The 24765-nt window shown below is 35.8% G+C and overlaps 1 protein-coding gene across 1 annotated transcript in view; it reads right to left on the bottom strand.

Moving 5' to 3' along the window:
* LOC150103270 (zinc finger protein 236-like) overlaps positions 1-24765 on the bottom strand; it is a 236553-nt gene that overhangs the window by 46270 nt on the left and 165518 nt on the right. Inside the window, exon 9 of the mRNA XM_090398431.1 lies at positions 13078-13367. Within this exon, the coding sequence (XP_090254557.1) occupies positions 13078-13367 (290 nt within the window). The remainder of the gene's footprint in view (positions 1-13077; positions 13368-24765) is intronic.

Below are 24765 nucleotides of genomic sequence, written 5' to 3'. Positions count from 1 at the left end.
GAAGATTAGCCTCGTATTTTGTGTTGAATACTATGGCTACTCCTTCTTTTCCTTGATTGTCATTGTCTGAATATAACATTTTGTATTTATTGCTCAGAAAGATCTCACCAGTTTTGGTCTTTTTTGTTTCAGTCACCCCTATTATGTCGATCCGGTACTTATCTAATTCCTCAGCTAGCTCCATTTCTTTGCCATTCAGGCTTCTTAAAATAGAATTGGTATTATGATACCTGTCTTCTGGTCATCTGGAATTTCAACAATATATAGTATTTAGTTAAAAAGTTCAAGCAGGAAATTGACAATCCGCAAAGCTGTGGCAGAAAATGGAACATTCAGTAGATTGTCAATACTATTTGCCATTGTAAATATGGGCAAAAAAGTTATAAATTATTTATAGAAAATTATATATTAAAAACTTGTATATCAGTGTCTTAAACATGTCAGTTCACATTTCACACACGCAAAACAGATGAAACTCAGAAAACAAAAACAGCAACTTATTACATATGACACCATTCAGTCAGATTGATTGACACAATAACCAATCACAATGGCTGTGATTGGTTATTGTGTCAATCAATCACCACTGATTTCTAGGTGTTATTGTCTCAGCACACACCCTGCCTCGCCTTCTGGGTGGTTTAAAACCACTGGAATGTTAAGAGTCTCACAATCCCACACCTAATATTGTGTTTAATTTTAGGAATCAAGTGAAGCCATGCAACAATTAGGGGAGTCTTTAACAGGAATAAATGCAAAAATATAATATCAATCATACTGCTATTTTGTGGAGATGTGCATTGCACATCTAGCTCACCTGAATTTATGCCCCTGAATTTGGTTCAAATGTAGTTAGCAGAAAGCTGAAGGATTAATAACTATCATTAGATACTTTAGGGTGTCAGGTACATTTTTTTTTTTTAAACAGATAATATATTTCTGATCATTCTGATAACAGGACTAGTTTGGCATTACCTTTCTTTTAAAATATACCCCTCTGCTTGATAGCCTAGAATATTTATCCGTAATTTTCTTGTTGATATATCGTCTTTAGACATACAGTTGATTCTCACGATAACCAACTTATAGGAACAACAGGAATAGTTTGTTATAGTGAATTTGTTTTAAATTAACACTATGCTTTCGGGATTTGGTCAGGACCATTTGGCACAGTGAGTAAGTTTTTATAATGGCATCTGCTTTAGTGAGAGTTGACGTATATTCTCAAGCAGATGTATAGTGCTAATTAATACTTCATAACTAGTTTTTCTATCAACAACTTTTTTCCTAACTGGCCTACTACCTGTTAGGTTTTTAACATGATCAGTTCTTACATTTCTCCCCTCCATGTGGGGCACCTGTTCGCGGTGGAGGGGACCTCCCAGTGATGGTACTGGCCCTTTTCATTCTTCCTCTTTTTCTTTGCTTTTCTTCCCGTATTCTTTGCTCTACTTCTCCTGAGTCTTTTTCACTATCCTTTTTCCAGACCACCATCATCACTAGGATCCAACGCCCTGCCACCGTGTTTGCCGTGCGGTGTGACACGTGGACATTCGGAAAGGGGGATCCTGGTAGTCTTGCACTACTTTGACCCCTGCTTTGGCAAGACGGGTGGTCCTGGATGGCCCAGCTAGGATCAATCGGCTAGTGGGCTTGCCTGCAAGGGTCAACGGTGTTGCAGTAAGTCTCTCACCCCATGGTCTAGGTTGGAATCCTAGACCTGCTGCAGTGCCAGTATAGCGTACAGGGTAGCCCTGGCGTTCCATTTCCGAGCGCAGTCTTTGCTTGCTGGGTAGTGGGCGTCCATGTGTGGCTCCATGGTGGGCGGGGAGCTCTGGCGCCGAATTAAAAATTCCTTAAATATGAATTCTTCATCCTCAAATGTTTCAGGGACCCTAACAAAGTCCCAACCAAGTACAGTAAAACCCCGAAATTACACAGTAGGTGGGACCAACAAAAAACGCGCAAGTCGAATTTGCGTAACTCGGGGTATAATTTTGCATGTAATTTATATATACAAACATACAATTGGGACCAAAGGTTTACAAAAACACCTATATTTTTTAAGAAATATAATCATAATTGTAGTTATTTCCATGTCGATGGTTTCATAAAATCTAATAGATTCGTCTGACGGCATAATGTGTTTTTCGTGTCACACAAAATTTCTTCATAGCAAGCTAATGATTTTTTTATTCCTTGCCTTGTGGCTAGTAATTCGTTCCTCATTAGAATCTATGTCCTCCAAAATCTGTAAACCTTTCTTTTATGATTGTTCTTACTGTGGATTCCTGTAGATCGAACTTCTTTGCTAGCTCACAAATTTTCATTCCACCTTCAAAATCCTTAATAATGTTGAGTTTTGTTTCCAAAGTCAATGTTTTTCTTTTCTTGCTAGCTGTAGAAAAATCGGACTTAGTTCTTTTGGATGACATTATTATTTTTTATGCGATAAAATTTTTATCAAGAACATAACATTAAACAATCGCAAAGTTTGTAGACTATAAAAATCATGCATGAATGGAGACTGTGCGAAAAACGTCAGTGCTTGTTCACAGCATGTGCGACATGGCGAATGTGGCCGGAGCCTGAAAGATATGACTAGTGGTGAGGCGTGAAGCAAATACGTACATATAAGAAACTGCGTAACTCCGGATTCACGTAAGTTGGGGTATGACTGTACTGATAATATAGACACAGCATATGGAAACAGAAGTAAGAAATAAAAGATATCGGATACTAACAAAAATGTACCAACCTTTTTAATTATTCATGCAACAGGTGAAAAACCAATTGGGAAAATGTCACCCTTCTTTATCCAAAAAGGTTTAGAAGGATTGGCAGGACCTCCCAAAACTGTCAAGAAATTGCATTCTGGTGATATCCTCGTGGAAACAATGTGCAAATAACATTCTGAGAAACTACCGAGAGCAATGACAATGGGTGAAATACAAACTGCAGTAATACCTCACAGAACACTCAATTCCAGTAGAGGAGTATTATCAGAATGGGATCTCCTTGAGGTTCCTGATGAGGAGATATGTTCAGAGCTCAAAGATCAAGGAGTGACGGGTGCAAGGCGCATCCTGATACGTAGGGATGGTCACCTGGTCTCAACCAAGAACATCATCCTTACTTTTGATACACCTAGGCCTCCGACATCTGTAAAAGAAGGGTATCTCAGGTAGTTAGAATGTACATCCCTAACCCGCTGAGATGCTTTAAATGTCAAAGATATGGACATGCCCAAACTGCCTGTCATGGTTCTACTACCTGTGCTCGATGTGGTAGTAAAGAACATGAAAATAAATATTGCTGTGAAAAAAAAGCTAACTGTGTCAACTGTCAGGGAGATCATCCAGCATACTCTCGTGCATGTCAGAAATGGAAAGATGAAAAAGAGATACAAAAAATAAAAACAGAACAAAACATAACATATTAGGATGCAAAAAGAAAGCTAGCCACCATCACCTATTCTACGATCCTCTTATGCTGAAAAAGTAACAATTAAAAAAGTGGGAACAGCAGCTCAAACATGTATGTCTATTCCACCATTTGATAATTTCACCATATCTGAACTTTACGATCGCAAGTGCTTCTCTGTTGAGCGCATTAATCACAAGACCTATGGTCTTACTCCAGAGACAACTTCAAAAATAGTCCCATTTAATGAAAACTCATTTGCCAAAAAAATTATGGTGGAGACTTCACTTAAAGATAAACCACCAGACACTCACACAGAAAAAACGGATACTTCCATACCCACTGAAAGCAAACTAAGCATACCAACTGACCCTAACACATTTGATGTTTTGAACACTCTACCAGAGGAAGAGATGGATACTGGCCGTCCATACTTCCCTAAAACAGTGGATAAATATAAATCTGACAAAGGTAAGCCCTCAACCTCTCGAAAACCAGATGTCAATAAAATCAAAACAGTAGGAAAATTTTTACAATGGAACTGTCGTGGGATCCGCCAGAATATTGATGATATAAAGATGTTGTTGCAGAAACACAAACCATTCTATTTCTGTCTACAGGAAACTTACTTAAGACCCAATGAGGACTGTACCTTTAGGAATTTCACTGTTGTACGTAAGGATAGAACTGGAGATGGTCCTGCTCATGGAGGAGTAGCTATCCTAGTGGGCAGTCATACTCCTTTCCATCAGGTCCAACTTAATACTTCTCTGGAAGTGGTAGTGATTCGCTTCTCTGTGGGATTCCTTATTACAGTATGTTCAATTTATTTACCACCAAATGCTGAGTTAAATGAAATTGATCTTGATAACCTTATCTCGCAATTGCCTGAACCCATACTTTTGATGAGTGACTTTAATGGTCACAATACTCTATGGGGTAGTGCCAACACTAATCGACAAGGTCAAATCATTGAAAAAATTATTGCTAATAATAACCGTTCCCTTCTAAATAATAAACTCAATACTTTCTTCCATATGCTGACCCGCTCATATTCCGCAATTGATCTTACAATCTGTTCCCCAGAGAGGAATAAAGTGCTTCCACTGCTCATGTGGAACGTTGAAGAGAACATATATGGAAGTGATCACTTTCCTGTTCTTTGTACAATATTTTCACAGGAACCATGTTCACCCACACGGATACCTATATGGAAAATGGACCAGGCTGACTGGAACACTTTCTCTCATCTTGCAAAATTTAATGCTGATGCCATCAGTCAAACACCTATCAATGAAGCTGTAAAATATATAACAGAATGCACTGTCCAGGCAGCAACAACCTCCATCCCAAAAACATCATCTCGATTTCCAGTCTATCCAAAGCCTTGGTGGAACCCAGAATGTCAGGCAGCCAAAAAAGATCAACACAGAGCATGGAGCATATTTCGTAGATACCCCATCACAGCAAATTTAATAACTTTCAAGCGTGCTCGAGCCAAAGCACGTTTTGTAAGACGTCAGAGTCAAAAACAATCATGGATCCAATTTACTACATCAATTAATCAATGACCAGTCCAAAAATTGTATGGGATAAAATCCGGAGAATGAAAGGCAGATATAGTACACACTTTTTGTCCACCTTAGACTATAATGGAAGTGTTCTTGCTGATCCCAAAGCTATTGCAGATACTTTGGGAGAAACTTTTGCTAAAATCTCAGCAACAGCTTCATATTCTCCAGAATTTTTAATACTTTTTAATTTTTAATACAAGAGAAACAAAGGCTTAAATTTTCTACCAACATTCTTCAGCCATATAATCAGCCATTTGTCAAGGAGGAACTAAAAAGAGCTCTCCTACAATCTCACTCTAGTGCAGTAGGATCATTTCATATCATTTCATAATGACATCCATTACGAAATGATAAAACATCTACTATCATCTTCTATGGATCTTCTTCTCTTATTATATAATAGAATACTTGCAGAGGAAGAGTTTCCAAATTCTTAGCATAAGTCAATTGTCATTGCTATCCCAAAACCAGGAAAAGATCCAACACAAGCAAATAATCATTGACCCATTGCTCTGACCAGCTGTCTTTGTAAGATACTAGAGAAAATGGTTAATGCCAGACTTCTCTGGTATTTAGAAAGCAACAGTCTTCTTTCCAATACACAATGTGGTTTCCGTAGACATTGATCAACTTTAGACCATTTAGTTTGGTTAGAAACTTGTATAAGAGATGCATTTCTGAAGCGAGAACATCTTGTCTCTGTTTTTTTTTTGACATGGAAAAAGCTTATGACACAACCTGGAGATATGGCATATTAAAAGATCTCTATAACATAGGTCTCAAAGGACACCTCCCTATATTTATCAAAAACTTTCTGTCCAGGCGAACTTTCCAAGTCAGAGTGGGGAGTACGCTATCTCAACCATATCTTCAAGAACAAGGTGTTCCCCAAGGCTCTGTCTTAAGTGTAACCCTTTTTGCTATTAAAATCAATTCAATCATTGAACAGCTTCCCCCCACAGTAGACAATGCTCTATATGTTGATGACTTCACAATCTACTGTCACTCACGTAACATGAGGGTAATTGAAAGACAACTTCAGCAAGCAATTGATCATATCTCTCTGTGGGCTCTTAATAATGGGTTTAAGTTTGCAACAGAAAAAAAGTGTCTGTGTACACTTCTGTCGAAAACACACTCATCATCCAGATCCTGAACTAACAATGGGATCTACTGTTATTCCAGTAATTACAGAAACCAAGTTCTTGGGACTCATTTTTGACAGAAAACTCCCATTTCTAGCACACATTCATCAACTAAGAGAAAAGTGCAAAAAAACTTTGAATCTCCTTCGCACTCTATCCTTTACTGGGTGGGGTACTGATCGAGCTTCATTGCTCCATTTTTATCGTGCACTTATACGTTCAAAGCTGGATTATGGGTCCCAAGTCTAAGGTTCGGCAAGACAGAGTAACCTACGATGGTTGGATTCCATCCATCATCAGGGTATATGGATAGCTACTGGTGCCTTTCACACTTCACCCACTCCAAGTCTCTATGTAGAAGCAAATGAACCGGCTCTATCACTTTGATGGAAACAGTTGTCTCTTAATTAAGCCCTAAAAATAAAATCTCTCCCAGATCACCCTACATGGAATAGTATCTTCTCTGTGCATTGGGAAACTCAATATCACACACATCAAACTGCTATACATCCTTTTGGTATGTATATTAAAGAAACTGTGCAAGCTGTTAGTATAAATGTTGACAACATTAGCTACACTAAACAAAACAGCATTCCTCCATGGCAGGTTTGCACACCATCCTGCAACCTCTCACTTTGTCAGCTGCAGAAATCTTATACCCCATCATCCATTTACCTGCAATTGTTTAATGCACACAGAGCAGCATACGCTGATTTCTTACCCATCTATACTGATGGTTCAAGAACTAACACCTCTGTTGGCTGTGCTGTGTTTCCTGACATTATTATCTCAAATCTGATCCCACCAGACTGCAGTAATTATACAGCAAAGTTACATGCCATTCAGCTTGCACTTGTGCATATAAAAGAAAACTGCTACCAAAAGTGTATAATTTATACAGACTCATTGAGCTCTTTACAGGCTATCTCCTCTCCTATGGATAATTATCATCCAGTACTTTATGAAGTGCTACACCTGCTTCACAAAATGAAAATCCTTAATTTCGATGGTCAGTTCTGCTGGATTCCCAGCCACATCGGAATCAAAGAAAATGAGGCTGCAGCTGCTAAATCAGCCCATACCTTCTCCACATACTATTTGACAGTTCCATATACAGACTACAGACAACTTATAAGATCAAAGCTAATTGCTCAGCGGGAGTTAACATGGCAAGAAACATCAACAAACAAATTATATAACATTAAACCTGAAATTAAACACTGGCATTCTAGTCAACGTACAAAGAGAAGGGAGGAGGTTGTCCTTGCTCGGCTCTGCATAGGTCACAGTCACCCTAAACATTCTCATTTACTGAGAGCTGATGACCCTCCCATATGTGAAAAATGCAACACACATCTCACTATTCATCATATTCTGGTAGATTGTCAAAAATTTACACAAGAGAGGAATGAAATTTTTACCTATCTAACCAAGCCATATACACTCGGGAAAATGCTAGCAGACTCAGGCAAATTGCATGATGTTTTTAATTTTTTAGAAAGAATTAATTTGTACAAACACATTTGACCATAAATTTGTTTATATGTAAATACTTTTTTTTTGCTTAACTTAACTTTTATACCTATGTATTATTCATTAGGTTAAATCTGACCAATTATGTATTACTTAATCTTGTATATTTGTATCACCCTGCTGTAATTTTGTGAATATGTAAATACCATAATGCTAAACTTAAATTTTATGCATCAATGCTCTATAATAATTCCTTTCTGACTCTTTAAGTATTAGTATAATAATGTTTGTTGTAATCTTACTAGATGTAGACACACTACTTTCCTTGACTTGTTATGTATATACATATGTTAACCTATAGTTATTTATTTATATATTGATGAAACCTCTGCAGTAATTTTGTTTATATGTAGATACTACATCACTTAACTTACATTTTGTGCATGCATCTTATTTACTACTTTATTTTTCGAATAATCATATAGTGCTGTAGAACATCTTACCTATTTGTGTACTTTCTAGTAATTCTGTTTATATGTATCCTAAATTCTGTTTCTACTGCATTGCTAAATTTAATTTTCATCCATGCATATTGTATAATAATCCCTTTTTGTCTATTTTTGTGCTGCTATAAAGGCATCTGTTATAATTTTACATATATGTAGATACAGCATTCCCTGGCTTAGTGTTTCATATATTATGTATTAACTTATATTGTTAACTATTTTTGCACTGCTGTAATAACCTCTGACACTGTGTGTTGCTGTGCCCTCTGTAACAGTTCTGTTTACCTAGAGATGCTGCTTTATGAAACTAGATTCTTGCACAGACATATTGTAAATGCTAATGTTTGTAACCTTTAGTATGTCACAGTATGACCTTTGTAATTTTTGTGCCAAATAAACTATAAACCAACTAACCAACCAATCTTATATTTCTATCATAAATACGAGGGTGATCTGAAAAGTTCTCAGCCTCAGCCATAGATGGCAACACTATCTTCAAGACTTTTTTTTCTAAGTTGGTACATCTGTGAAATTGCAAGTCATTCTATCAAGCAGTTTGTTTTATACAGCTGTCTGAAACAAAAGTGTTGTCTGTATCCCTTGAAATGGATAAAATTGAGTATCCACAGTTATAAAATTCTGTGTAAAAGAAGGTTTAACAGCAAAAGAAATTCATTCGAAGTTTATAAAAATTTATTGGCACTCTTCTCCTTTGTTTTAGACAATTAAGAAATTGCCTACCAAGTTTAAATATGGCCATACCAGCTTTGAAGATTATCTATGTGAAGGATGTCCAAAAAGTCTAACAGCACCAGAAATCATTGATTAAGTGCACAATATGGTATTGGATGACTGGTGAGTCAAAGTGTGTGAAATTGCTGAGACTATAGGCACTTCAAAAGAACGTGTAGCATATATTTTGCATGAAGAATTGCAAATGAAAAAGCTTTGCCCAAGATGGGTGCTGGGCTTGCTCACAGCAGATCAACAAAGCACTTGCATGAAAATCTTTGAACAGTGATTGGAATGTTTTAACAAGGATAAAACTGATTTTGTGCATCGATTTATTACTATGGATGAGATTTGGATTCACTATTACACACCAGAATCCAAACAGCAGTCAAAACAGTGGACAGAAGCTAGTTGTTCAGTGCCAAAGAAGACAAAGTCGGTTCCATCAGCAGGCAAGGTCATGGCATCGGTGTGTTTTGGGGTGAAAAGGCATTTTGTTTATTAATTATCTTGAAAAGGGTAAAACAATAACCAGAGAATATTATTCCAATATTCCAATCTTTTAACCAGACCAAGAATAAACGTAAAAATTCTTGAGAAAAACCCCGGTTTGCAAAAGGAAAAAGTCATCTTTCATCAAGACAATGCACCTGCCCACAAAGGTGTTTTGGCAATGGGAAAATTAAAGGATCTGCACTATGACTTGATGGAACATCCATCGTATTCTCCAGATTTGGCTCCCTCTGACTGCTGTCTCTTCCCAAAACTAAAACTCTTCCTTTTATAATTTATAATACGAAGTTATAATTAATTTATAACTTCCCATTTATAATTTTGAGATTATAAATTTGTTTTTTCATTGTTAGGCCGAGAACTTTTCAGACCACTCTCATACATCAATCCCCCCATATCTGGTTATTACTAACACCATGTTCCAACATAAAAATGTGCACAAATTCACATGGAGAAAAGAGGAAAGGAATAAGAAAAGACTCACTGACTATGTTATTGTTGATAGTGATGTTTTCTCTCTGTGCAGGACACTAGAGTGTACAGAGGATTTGAAATTGGAAGTGATTACCATTTAGTCTTGAGCAGGACACAGTTGAATTTCATTTGAAAAGAAGAACATGTAAGAAAGCTTTAAAGTGAATAAAAGTCGAGCAGCTCTCAGATGTGAACTGTACACTAAAATACACAAATGTTATTCAAGAGAAAATGAAAGAATTTGGGAATAGTAACCAAACTTTGGAGATTCTGTGGTATGCCCTGAAGAAAACATTAATTGTTTTAGAAAATCAGAACTCTATGGTGGACACAGGAAGTTAAAGAGCTACTGAAGGTAGAGAAGAAAGCATATCAAAAGTTCCTGGCAAATAAGTCAGCTTGTGCTCTTAGAGAATACAGAGACAAATGTAAGAAAGCTAAATACTGTGTAAAACTAGCTAAACTAAAGTCATGGGAAGAACATAGAAAATAAATATAAAGAAAGTGGCAAAATATTCTGGAGGTTGTTCAAGCAGCTCAATAATAGGAGAAACAGTGCTGTTAAAGGAATTAGAGATGATAAAGGTAACGCGAAAACTGGAGAAAAAGATATCCTTGATGTATGGAGTAATTACTTCAAAAAATTGGCAAATGAAACAATCAGTGAGAGCACAGTGGTAAAAAAAACACTGACCAGGCATGCGATCAAGAATACATATCCATACTTGATAGATGATATTCGACCAGAAATGCTCACGTATGGAAGTATAAAAGTCTTACAGTGGCCGCACTGCATAATTTAGAAGGCCTGGACAGAAGAACAAATTCCAGATGATTGGAGTAGAGCTCTCATAGTACCTATATATAAAAAAGGGAAATAAAACTGAATGTGACAATTACAATGGTATTTCTATACTGAGTGTTCCTGGTAAGCTTTATGTAAGTATACTTGAGAAGGATTGTGGAAGGGAAGATTGGTGAAGAACAAGCTGGATTCAGACCAAATAGAGGCTGTCAGGATCAGATTTTCACTTTATGACAAATAGTTGAGAAAGCATGGGAATATAACAAAGATCTGTATTTAAGTTTTGTAGATCTGGAAAAGGCATACGATAAGGTGCCAAGAGAAAAGGTACTCAAAATGCTACAGTTGTATAGTGTCAATGGGGCATTATATCAAGCAATAATCTTTATTTGAGTTGTAAGTCAGCAGTTATAATTGAAGGAAGTACAAGGAGATGGTTTAATGTTAAATCTGGTGTCAGACAAGGATGTACATTATCTATACAGGTCACATTATGATGGAAAGTGGTATTAAACCTGATATCAAAATTGGACATGTTAATGTCAGCTCTTTGCTTCACACAGACTAAATTGAATAACTGTTGTAATAGATATGATATGAAAGTCAGCAATAACAAGACAAAGACAATGAAAATAATCAGAAGCACTGAAAATATCAACTGCATTGTGAATGGAGAACCTATGGAACAAATAAAACATTTCAGCTACCTAGGCACAATTTTTAGTGAAGATGGTAAATTAAACATGGAAATAGGCAACAGAATCAATAAAGCTGGCATGGTAGGAAGTCAGCTGAAGAAATTTATATGGAATAAGAGAGATATTAGTCAAAACACTAAATGAGCTGTATACAAGACAGTGTTCAAATCAATTTTAACTTATGGATCTGAGAGTTGGGTAAGAAATAAAACACTTGACCAAAGATTAGAGACCACAGATATGAGAGTCCTGATTAAAATTAGAGGCATGAACAAATGGCATCAGTGGCAATATCATATTAAAAATGAGGATATTAGGAAAGAACATATGTCAGCATCCAGGAATGTGATAGAAGAGCTAATCTGAGGTGGATATGGGCACTTAAACAGAATGGGAAAGGAAAGATTAGCAAAACAGGTGTTCTCTGCCAGGTTGGCAGGAAAAAGACTCAGAGGAAGACCAAGATATAGGTGGATTGATATAGTAAAAAGTGCCTTAGAAGACAGAAATATAAGATCTGATAATGTTGGAGTCTTGACAGGTAAGAGATTGATTTGGAGGAAAATTATAGGTAGGAAGTTGGTAATGATGTAAGTTTTTCATATAGTAACTAACATATCCTATACACCCCTTGAGGGTACATGTCAAGAATTTGATGATGTATATCTGTTTGCACTGCATAATACTATGTCATGCATGATGACCAAAATATACATTCTTACATCTAAAGTAGGATAATGTTCCAGAGTGTTTATTTCAACACAGTATTATATTCTATCAACAAAAAATTATATATTTGTTTTCATTCATAAATGATAAAGCATTTTGCTACTTATACATAAGAAACAATGACTTCTGCCATCAGATAACTCTCAGCAACTTCATATATCTAGCTTTTTATTATTTTTTTTTAAAAAATTTTTTATGTGGCTCTCATTCATGAAAGATTTTGTAAACCTACAGTATATTCAAGATTGTTTCCTATTTTTATTAATTTTATATATATTTTTAGTATTTTATTATTATTTTTACCTGGTATGGAAACTTTGCTCTAGAGACAAAACATATAACTCTTTCAAGCCACTTTTTTTAGGCTTGAAAGAGTTATATGTTTTGTCACTTCACACACTGGTGTGAAGAGAGTCTCTTCACACCAGTGTGTGAAGTGACTCTCTCCATAATGTATAATATTATGCATGTCTTATGAAAGGAGTGTGGATATTATGGGATGCAAAGAACAACTTGATGTGAGGTCAGCTCCTCTCTACGTATAAGCAACTTAATTATGAAGATAATTCATATGCACTTTTGTTTGTTTACACTAGGGTAAAATATGGATGAAAACAGAAATATAATTTCTTGTCGAGCATAATATAGACAATAAGTGCTGCTCAACTGTACTAGTTTTATTTTTTAAAATATATCTCACAATATTTTAACAATAGATATTTTTCAGTGACTGCCATACATGAAAAATGACAAATATGGACTCAAAAAAAACTTGTATTAAAATTATAGCAAATAGTAAATTTTGAAAGGATCTCCCATGTTTACCTGAAAAAAAAAGAGATGATGAATTGGTCCCAGAAATAAATTAGAAATGAATCATAAATAATAAACAAAAATTAAAGTAAAAAAAACAAGAAAGAAATATTACAATACGATTTTTTCAGGAAGCAGTATAATGTTTCAAGGAAAAAATCCTAGTATCTTTATTTTAAACATCATTCTTACTTAAAAGATCTTTTCCCTCCTTTTGAATCAGGAACTTCTTCTTCTTCTTCTTCTTCTTCTTCCTCTTCAGTTGGCTTATCTTCCAGGTTATCACTAACAACTGCAGCATTCTGTACAGTCAACAATGTAGGTTCTTGAACAGTTCCATCATCTGTTTTAACTCCCTGTGGAGGAACATCTTGAGGCTGCAATATATTTGCCATGCTTGTTGTTCCAAGAGATTCAGTAATTAAAGCTGAAGATGTTGTAGCAAAAGTACTAGCCAATGCTCCTACATCAAGAGCATCTCCCTATAAAAGAAAAAAAAAACTACCTAAAATTTCTTTAAAAAAAAAAGGGGGGGGGATATAAAAAATATAACACATAGTAATAGGGAAATGAGATGATCAATAGATCATCTCATTTCTCCATTCTTTAAAAACGTTTTGTAAACTATATAGGAGAACACACACACACACACACACACACGGGCACACACACAATAGTACTGTACTTCAAAAAATAAATAAAAAAACTACAACATTTAAAAAAATATTAGCATTAATGGGAATACAGTGGTGCCTCGTACTTTGAATGCTTCTAACTTCGAACATTCCAGAGTTCAAACACTTGAGAACGCAAGAAATTTGATTTGCAGTTCGAACTATAGTCCAGGAACTGAGTCATATAGCATTAGACGGTTTCGGCATGCTATTGGGCATGCTTCTCCCCCACTAATTTCCCTCATTCACTTTCCCGTGCCTGTGCAGTATGTGTCTGTCTCAGTCCGCTGTGCATTGTCCCTTACTTTACACAGCTTAGTCATTGTGCATCAACAATTGAGATGAAAAAAGAAATTATCATGAAATATGAAAGCTGTACACGTTTGACGGACCTGGTGACGATGTTTAAAATGTCAAAGCCAACGATAAGTAGTAGCATTCTTAAGAATAAGGAAGCAATAAAAGCAGCAAGTGTGGCTAAAGGTGTGACAACATTGACCTTCAGGAGATCATATGTTATTGAAGAGATGGAAAAACTCCTTTTAGTGTGGATAAACGAGAAGCGATTACATGGTGACGTTATTACTGAGAGAATTCTTTGTGAGAAAGCCAAACATCCGCGTAGTGAACTTAAGAAACGCACACCTGAGACCAGTACTGAAAACGGGGAGTTTAAAGGAAGTAGAGGCTGGTTCGATAAATTCAAAAAATGAACTGGGATCCACAGTGTTGTCATGCACGGAGTGGCTGCGAGTGCCAATGTAGAAGAAGCAAAGAAATTTGTAAAAACCTTTAAGGAGTACGTGGATAGTGAGGGATTTGTATCTCAACAGTTTTTAATTGTGATGAAACAGTTTTTTTTTGGAAAACAATACCCCAAAGGAACTATATCACAAAAAGAAGAAAAGATGGCACTGGGATATAAACCTATGAAAGACAGAATTACTTTGCTGCTTTGTGGTAATGTTAGTGGAGACTGTAAGATAAAGCCTTTGCTCGTTTACCATTCTGAAAATCCACGCATTTTTAAAAAGAACAATGTCATAATTCGGTGTTATGTGGAGGGCCAACATGAAAGTGTGGGTTACCAGAGAGTTTTTCACTGAGTGGATTTATCAAAAATTTGCTCCCACTGTAAAAGCTTATCTTACTTAAAAAAATCTACCATTAAAATCTTCTAGTGATGGATAATGCTCCTGCTCATCCCCCAAATTTAGAGGAGGATTTAGTTGGTGAATTCAGTTTCATCAAGATAAAGTTTTTGCCACCCAATACCACTTCTATCATTCAACCCATGGAACAACAAGTGATTTCAAACTTCAAAAAACTGTATATTAAGGCTATGTTTCAAAAGTGCTTTGAAATAACCAATGCCACAGAACTGACTCTTAAAGAGTTTTGAAAAGAGCATTACAACATTCTTCATTGATTAAGGATCGTCGATAAGGCATGGAAAGAAGTTTCTATTAAAACAATGACTTCTGCTTGGAAAAAACTCTGGCCAGATTGTATTTCAGTCAGTGAAATACAATCACGAAAATACAATCATCTTCTTTTTGCTAAGAAGCAAAAAGAAGATGCTTAACAAAGGGATCATTATTTTCGTCTTTGTGATTTTTATGTTGTAATAATTAAAATTAATAAAATAAATATAAGATTATTTTGTTTAATTTTTTCTAAGTTATTAACATTAAAAAACCTAAAATAGATAAAATAAAAAAAATTATTGATTTTTTTGGATATGGGAATGGATTATTTCGTTTTCCATTATTTCTTATGTAAAATCTTGATTTGGACTTCGAACGATTCATAGTTCGAATGGGTTTCTGGAACAAATTAAATGCGAACTACGAGGCACCACTGTACATATATATTAAAAAACTGACAAGTGGGAGTAACTTAATTCTGCCTGATCTCTCATAAGAAAGACTATCTATTCATATTTTGTTTGAACAGCTATCTAGATGGACTGTAAAAGGGTGTTGGTTAATGGTGGCTCTTGTTCTAATGATTTTGGAAAAAAGTGGAGGAATAACAGTGGCAATTCAACAGAGCCAGCCTGGTTGGCTGAGTGGTTAGTGTACCTGCTCTCCAGCCAACAAGCTATGGGTTCAAATCCTACCATGGGCATGAATGTTTGTGATCGTCTTTAGGTGGAAGATGAATTTCATTGCCCTGTGTGAGACCACTACTCCACTAATTGGAGGACTGAAGTGGCTTGAAAAAGTTCCACACGTGGTCTCTAGAGCAGGGTTTCTGGAATATGTAAAAAATAAGTTAAAAATACAAAAAATATATAAAAATTAATAAATATAGAAAAAAAATTACCCTTAGCCCATGCACAGTACAAAATGTACTATAGATTTATAAATAAACCTATTTATTTATAACACCTTTTGTGGGTGGGAGCAACATTAAAAAAAAGAGCATTCATTTTGCACTAATCTGATTAATGCAAAATGAGTGCTTAGTTTTTGCAAAATTAAGATCAAAAACAACTTTGATCTGCTACATGGCACTAATTTTGCTTAGACTAATTAGTGCAAGAAAGATCACAAAAGACATATAGCAGATTAGTGCCACATGGCACTAATCTGCTATAGGTCTTGTGATTTTTCTTGTGTGTGTGTGTGGATCACACACACACACACACACATATATATATATATATAAACTATTGCAGTGCAATAACAATAGCTAGCCTTTAAAGGAATGCGAAGAACTGACCAGGGCTTCTGACCTAATGTCCAATCTTGACCTTCTCGTGGTGCACCCTGTTGGGTATCTACTTGGATACTGAATGAACGAGGATGGGCTGGCAATTTGGGATTTAGCCAACCAAATTGTATTCTTATTGGTTAAACCAAAATAAAAAATGATGGTACAACATGACAAAATTTCATGCCAGCTGGGGCGTCGCCCGGTTAAACAAGGCCCCTGTTGTTTTCACCAGGGCGAACAGCGAAAAGTCAGATACTGGAACAAATCTGAAAACACACCCCAACTCAACATCATCAGAGTTAAAGATCGGTACTATCAACATAAGAAGCCTGAATGGCAAAAAAATAAATAAGTACCAGATCGACATAATAGGGGTGACTGAAACAAAAAAGACAAAAACTGGTCAGATCTTTCTGAGCAATAAATACAAAATGTTATATTCAGGCAATGACAATCAAGGAAAAGAAGGAGTAGCCATAGTATTCAACACAAAATACGAATCTAATCTTCTTCAATGGCAGGCAGTCTCAAGTAGAGTGATGTGGACAAATATGAGAATGGAGAACTGGATAATGGGACTTATTTGTGCCAATGGTCCCACAGAAGGTTCTACTAATGTAGAAGTGGAGGAATTTTTTGATGCTTTAGAGAAAGCAACTGACACAATGAAAAAGGAAAAGTTGGTCCTTGTTAGGGATCTACAGGGTGTTCGGGATAAATTTGACATATTTATAATTAATTATATTTTTCCGTAAGTTACATGTATTAACACACACTTCTCTTCATTTAAAAGTTTGGACCCTTCTTCATTCATATACAAGATGTCAGAAAGGATGGATAGCTGGAACTCACCTGAATCATGGAAGAGAATAACTTGTATCATGATGATTCGTGCCCGCCATCAAAATAAGGATATTACGACTGCTGCCCAATGCTCCCTGAATACAGTAAAAACAATCAGGCATGAACTAGAGACTTGCAATGGTGACTACGAGGATGTAGCAAGAAGAAAGATCCCTAGCAGACGATCTGATTGCGTTCGTACAGCAGAATTCCTCGCAAATCTGCAGGAACAGGTGTTGAAGAACCCTGGCATTGGAATTCGGGCTTTGTTCGTGGAGTTGCTAACTGTAGTCAAGCCCTGGATAACAAGGGTAGCCAATGGTAGGCCGTATGTATGGCAGCAGGATTCGGCCCCTTGCCACACCTCTGGGAAAAGTCAAAAATGGTTGTCTGAAAATTTCTACGACTTCACCAGTCCAAATGTTTGGCCTCCAAACTCCCCAGACCTTAACCCCATGGATTATTTTGTATGGGGCGCAGTTGAAAAAGACACCAATCGCACTTCCAGTAATACAAAAGCCCAGTTAATGGATAAAATTAAAACAGTTTTTGCGGCCCTTCCCAGGGAGACTGTAGCATCAGCTTGTTCGAGGTTCCGAAGCAGAATTGAAGCTGTGATCGATGCTAATGGTGGTTATTTTGAGTAAATCTTGTTGATAGTATTGTAATTAACTCTGCCTGTAATGTTTTTTTGTCAATTCATTAAATTTAATAGATACAAAGAAGATTTTCTTTTTCCTTACGAAACTGTCAAATTTATCCCGAACACCCTGTAAATAGCAGAGTAGGAAATGATTGTCAAATATACAAAAATATTTTGGGAAAATTTGGATAAAAGAGCAAAGCTAATAATAATGGCAAATACCTTTTGGATTTCTGATTGGCCGTGGACTAGTTATTACTAACATCATGTTCCAACATAGAAATGTGCACAAATTCACATGGAGAGAAGAGGCAAGGAATAATAAAAGTCTCATTGACTATGTTATTGTTGATAGTGATGTTTTCTCCCTGGTGGGACACGAGAGTGTACAGAGGATTTGAAATTGGAAGTGATCGCTATTTAGTCTTGAGCAAGATAAAATTGAATTTCATATTGAAAATAATAACATGTAAGAAAGTTTTAAAGCGAATAAAAGTTGAGCAGCTCTCAGATGTGAACTGTAGACTAAGATACACAAAGATTATTGAAGAAAAAATGAAACAGTTTGAGAACAGGAATCAAACCTTGGAGATTCAGTGGCAAGCCTTGAAGAAATCCCCGATTGATTCAGCTAGAGAGGCATGTGGCGAAGTTGTCTGCAAGGATAGAAAAATTAGAACTCCATGGTGGACACGGGAAGTTAAACAGGCAGTGAAGGAAAAAAAGAAAGCATATCAAAAGTTCCTGTCAAATAAGTCAGCTTGTGCTCTTAGAGAATACAGAGACAAATGCAAGAATGCTAAACACTGTGTAAAACTAGCTAAACAAAAGTCATGGGAGGACTTTGGCAAGAATATAGAAAATAAATATCAAGAAAGTGGCAAAATATTCTGGAGGTTGTTGAAGAAGCTTAGGAATGGAGGAAAGAGTGCTGTAAAAGGAATTAGAGATGATAAAGGCGACATAAAAACAGGAGAAAAAGATATCCTTGAATTATGGAGTAATTACTTTGAGAAACTGCTAAATGAAACAAGCAATGATGACAGCACAGTGGTAAAAAACACTGACCAGGCATGCAGTCAGGAATATATATCCATACTTGAAGTAGAAAAAGCCATCAAAGGCTTAAAATGTGGAAAGGCAGCAGGAGTAGATGATATTCGACCAGAAATGCTGAAATATGGTAGTATAAAAGTCTTACAGTGGCTGCACTGCATAGTTCAGAAAGCCTGGACAGAGGAACGAATTCCCGATGATTGGAGTAGAGCTCTCATAGTACCCATATATAAAAAGGGAAATAAAACTGAATGTGAGAATTACAGAGGTATTTCCCTACTAAGTGTTCCTGGCAAGATCTATGCAAGTATACTTGAGAAACGATTGAGAAGAATTGTGGAAGAAAAGCTGGGTGAAGAACAATCTGGATTCAGGCCAAATAGAGGCTGTCAGGATCAGATTTTCACTTTACGACAAATAGTCGAGAAAGCAACGGAAAATAACAATAATCTGTATTTAAGTTTTGTCGATTTGGAAAAGGCATATGACAAGGTGCCAAGAGAGAAGCTATTCAATACACTACAGTTATATGGTGTCAATGGGACATTATATCAAGCAATACTTAGTCTTTATTTGAGTTGTAAGTCAGTAGTTAGAATTGAAGGAAGTAGAGGAAGATGGTTTAATGTTAACTCTGGTGTGAGACAAGGATGTAGATTATCCCCTCTGTTATTCATTATATATATGGATCACATTATGAAGGAAAGTGGTATTAAACATGATATCAAAATTGGAGATGTTAATGTCAGCTCTTTGCTTTATGCGGATGATGTTATACCTCTAAATAAATTTGCTATAAGTCTGCAAGATTCTCTGACTAAATTGAATAGCTGTTGTAATAGATATGGTATGAAGGTCAGCAATAAAAAGACAAAGACAATGAAAATAGGCAGAATCATTGAAAATGTCAGCAGTGTTGTGAATGGAGAGCCTGTGGAACAAGTAAAACATTTCAGCCACTTAGGCACGATTTTCAGTGAAGATGGTAAATTCAATATAGAAATAGACAACAGAATCAGCAAAGCTGGTATGGTGGAAAGTCAATTGAATAAATTCATATGGAATAAGAGAGAAATCAGTCGGAACACTAAATTAGCTATATACAAGATAGTCTTCAAACCAGTTTTAACTTATGGATCTGAGAGCTTAGTCAGAAGTACTTAACCAAAGACTAGAGATCGCAGATATGAGAGTCATGAGAAAGATTAGAGGTGTGAACAGATGGCATCAATGGCAATATCATATTAAAAATGAGGATATTAGGAAAGAACTTGACATTGTCAGCATCCAGGAATGCGTTAGCAGAGCTAATCTCAGGTGGTATGGTCACTTAAATAGAATGGGAAAGGAAAGATTAGCAAAACAAGTGTTCTCTGCCAGATTGGCAGGAAAACGACCCAGAGGAAGACCAAGAAATAGGTGGATCGATATGGTACAAAGTGCCTTAGACGATAGAAATATAAGATCTGATAATGTTGGAGTCGTCACATTCTGTTTAAATGATCAACCATATCACCTGACATTAGCTTTGCTCAGGCATTCCTAAATGCTAACAATTACAAGATACTTCCTAAAAACAAAACTTCATTTTTAATAGGATTCTGTCAATCATATTCACTCCCTTAATTTTTCTCAGAAGTTTCATATCTATGGCCTCAGACATCAACTGTTTTATTTCTAACCCCTCTCTTAGATCCATAAGCTAAAATTGGTGTGAACGCTGTCTTGTATACCCCTAGTTTAGTTGGGCTAATTTCTCTCTTCCAATTTTATTTATTCAACTGGCTCCCAACGATACCAGCTTTGCATATTCTGTTGTCTACTTGCATATTTAATTTGCCACCTTCATTAAAAATTGTGACTAAATGGCTAAAATATTTTGCTTGTTCTATAGGTTGTCCACTGAGAATGCAGTCGAAGTTTTCCTGCCTATTTTCACAGTTTTGGCCTTTTTACTGCTGATTTTCATACCATATTGTTACAGCAGTTATTCAGTTTAGATAAGCAATCTTGCAAACTTGTTCTGGATTTGCTTAGGATATGACATCATCTGCAAAAAGTAAAGAGCTAAGATTAACATCTCCAATTTTCATCCACATAGATGATGAATAACAGCAGAGTTAGTGTGCACCCTTGTCTCACACATGCTTTTCCACTAAACCAGCTCCTGTACCTCCTTCATCCTAACTCTTGAATTACAATTTGAATACAGAGACTGCATATCACTTGGTACAGTATTCTACTGAGACCATATAGCATTAGTGTTTTGAATAGCTTTTTTTTTCTTTCTTGGAACCTAGTCATATGTCTTTTTTTCAGATCTACTAAACATAAATATAGATTATATTCCCATGATTTCTCAACTATTTGTCTTAATGTGAAAATCTGATCCTAACAACCCTGAACTTAGACTGACATCCAGAGAAACAGTTAAAACAGACCAGCTATTAATCTGTTTTAAGAAAACACTTTTTATGCTATCATAAGCTACAGCAATGTCACCTGGCATGATGGACATGATCATGCCAGGTGACAATGCAAACCAAGAACTGGAATTTTTTTTTTCCCCTGATGAGGCAACATTTTTCCAATTTTATCATCCAGTGTCAGTGCTCCTGATATGCGCTGCATTCTATGCTGCTTCTTTTAAGCCGAGAGGAGCGGAACTCGATAAGGTAACATGCTAGTATATCTCCCATTCTTCATAAGTTATACACTGTACATGCCTATACACTTCCTTGCAGACCACAGAAACAGATTTTTGATTGTTTGTAATCTATTTTTAGACTGCATGATTCTTATAATCTTCAATTGCTTAAATAGCAGCTGTTGGTTATGACATTTGGCTATACTCAAAGTTTTCTTTGCAGTCGATATTAGAAAAAAAAAGAGTAATTTGTTGTGGTCTGAGTCCCATAAAAGTCAAAAATTATCATCATCATCATCATCATCATCAAATTCCTGACATGTACCCTCAAGGGATGTACAGGATATGATAGTACTACATTAAAAATTTACATCTTTACCAACTTCCTATCTACAATTTTCCTCCAAATCAATCTGTTACCTGTCGACATCATCATCAGATCTTATATTTCTATCTTCTAAGACACTTTTTCCTGTATCAATCCAGTTATATCTTGGTCTTCTTCTGGGTCTTTTTCCTGCCAATCTAGCAGAGAACACTCGTTTTGCTAATCTTTCCTCACCCATTCTGTTTAAGTGACCATACCACCCGCGATTAGCTCTGCTAATCTTTCCTGGATGCTAACAATGTCAAGTTCTTTCCTAATATCCTCGTTTTTAATATGATATTAATATGATATGATATGATATTTTATTAACATTAAACCATCTTCCTGTACTTCCTTCAATTCTAACTGCAGGCTTACAACTCAAATAAATACTAAGTATTGTTTGATATAATGCCCCACTGACACCATATTACTGTAGCGTTTTGAATAGCTTCTCTCATGGCACCTTGTCATATGTCTTTTACAGAAACTTAAATATAGATATTTGTTATGTTTCCATGATTTCTCAACTATTTGTCATTAAGAGAAAATCTGATCATAACAGCCTCTATTTGGTCTGAATCCAGCTTGTTATTCACCAGGCTTCTCTTCCACAATCCTTCTTAAGTATCTTGCAAATATATCTTACCAGGAACATTCAATTAGGAAATACCTCTGTAATTGTCACATTCAGTTTTATTTTCCTTTTTATATATGGGTACTATGATAGCTCTACTCCAATCATCTGGAATTTGTCCCTCTGTCCAGGCCTTCTTTATACCTCCATACTTGAGCATTTCTGGTCAAATATCACGTACTCCAGCTGCCTCTCCACATTTCAGGCTTTTTCTACTTCGAGTATGGATATGTATTCCTGACTGCATCCGTGGTCAGTGTTTTTTACCACTGTGCTGTCACTGATTGTTTCATTTACGAATTTTTCGAAGTAATTACTCCATACTTCAAGGATATCTTTTTCTCCAGTTTTCATGTTACCCTTTATCATCTCTAATTCCTTTTACATCACTCTTTCTTCCATTTCTGAGCATCTTCAATTAACTTTCAAAATATCTTGCCACCTTCTTGATATTTATTTTGTATGTTCTTACCAAAGTCTTCCCATGACTTTTGTTTAACTAGTTTTACACAGTATTTAGCTTTCTTACAGTTGTCTCTGTATTCTTGAAGAGCACAAACTGAGTTATTTGCCAGGAACTTTTTGTATGTTTTCTTCTTCTTTTCCTTCAAAATTGTTAAAAAATTATTTCCGTCAAAAATTATTAAAATATCAAATTAATATCACATTATATAAAATGTTTTCTTTCTTTTATAAATTATTTGGATAATTAAAGAGATAATTTAAGCTGGCCTGTAAACTGAAACATTAATTAATGAGAAAAATGGCACTTTAGCAATAATCTTCCCAAAATTTATTTGTAATAAATTTCAAAGATGTTTGTTAGATCAAAGATTCACTTATTTTAGCAGATCTTTATTAACAATATGCATGGTACTATACATATTTATAATGATGTGCCACCTGAATGTCCAGTGATGTGAAGGAGGCACATTTACTAGCTGTCTTACTTTTTTTTTCTTCTCTCCTCAACCTAATGCTTGATTGGTTGGTTGGTTCCAATGCTACTTTATTAGGGAATGATAATTAGAACAAAGCAGCTTTCATTGCCTTTCTCGCCCTACATTAAGTATTTATGTCTGTAGATGTGTGTGTGTGCTCAGGGGCCAATTTGCTCGTATACAAGATGAAAGACCCAATTTTCCAGATGAAAATAAAACACTGCTGCCTCCGTACGAGACTAGATAATTCACCTTCAGTTGAAAATCTTACAGAGGATTCAAACCTAAATTTTTCTAAACAAAGGGCTTCATCTATATATCAATTAAGCTATAGAGGCTCCTTGTCTTAGTTAATAAGCATATAATCAAACAGTGTTTTTATTTTATTTTATTATTTAATATTGTTCCCACCCATGAAAGGTTATGAATAAATCTATATTATATTTGTACCATGGGTAGACTTTGGTTTGGGGTTTAGTGATGCAAGGAGGGTTAAGGTCATACTGCACCAATACGTGTCTCAGCAGTATACAAGATAATAAATATAAAATAAACGAATGTAAAAAGGTGTATAAAAACAAGTGTTAAATATTTAAAAAAAAAAAAGCGGTGTTAAAAGCTTATATACACCAAGTTAAACTAATAACACTAATATATACAATATGTACATAATTTATAGAAGGTGATAAATATTAATGATTTGTAAAAATTTTTAAATGAAAATAACACTTGATGAATGTGATAAAATCTGCCTGAGTATATTAGGACAGACAGATTATGAATGTGACTGAAATAGTGGCTGGAATTAAACAAAGCCAAATGATTAATAGATAAATGATAGTTAGTCCAGTACCACACAACTCACACATACACATAGGCATGTCATCACTCCCTCAACAGGGAGAATGTGTAAGATGACTACGTGGAGCCAAGCAAGAACAACTTCTTCATTATGATCCCTGCATAGACTAGACTGCTACAATTTGATTTCAAGCTTGATTTACTGCAGCTTGTTATTGGTCTCTCTTTTCCTCCATTATGACTGCCACTGGGATAAAAGTTTCTGCCTGATGATTGCCAGGAATCGGTGTAGGGGGAACAGACAAATGGTGAAAGCTTCAGATGAGCTGACCTGGCTGCAGTATCTACAGTCTCATTTCCCTTAATCCCATTGTAGCTGGGAATCCAACAGAAGTGCAAGTCTAAATGAATCTGATAAAATCTGCCTGAGTATATAGGACAGACAGATTATGAATGTGACTAAAATAGTGACTGGAATTAAACAAAGCCTGAAAGAGGACATGTCAGATATGACAGAGCTTGGATGTTTCTGCAGCTAGAGACATCTTAC

Source organism: Typopeltis vanoorti, chromosome 9 (genome assembly GCF_054136105.1).
Source record: "Typopeltis vanoorti isolate ZY-2024b chromosome 9, IOZ_Tvanoo_1.0, whole genome shotgun sequence".
In the NCBI taxonomy this organism is placed as follows: Eukaryota; Metazoa; Arthropoda; class Arachnida; order Uropygi; family Thelyphonidae; genus Typopeltis; species Typopeltis vanoorti.
This window is presented reverse-complemented; position numbering and strand designations above follow the sequence as displayed.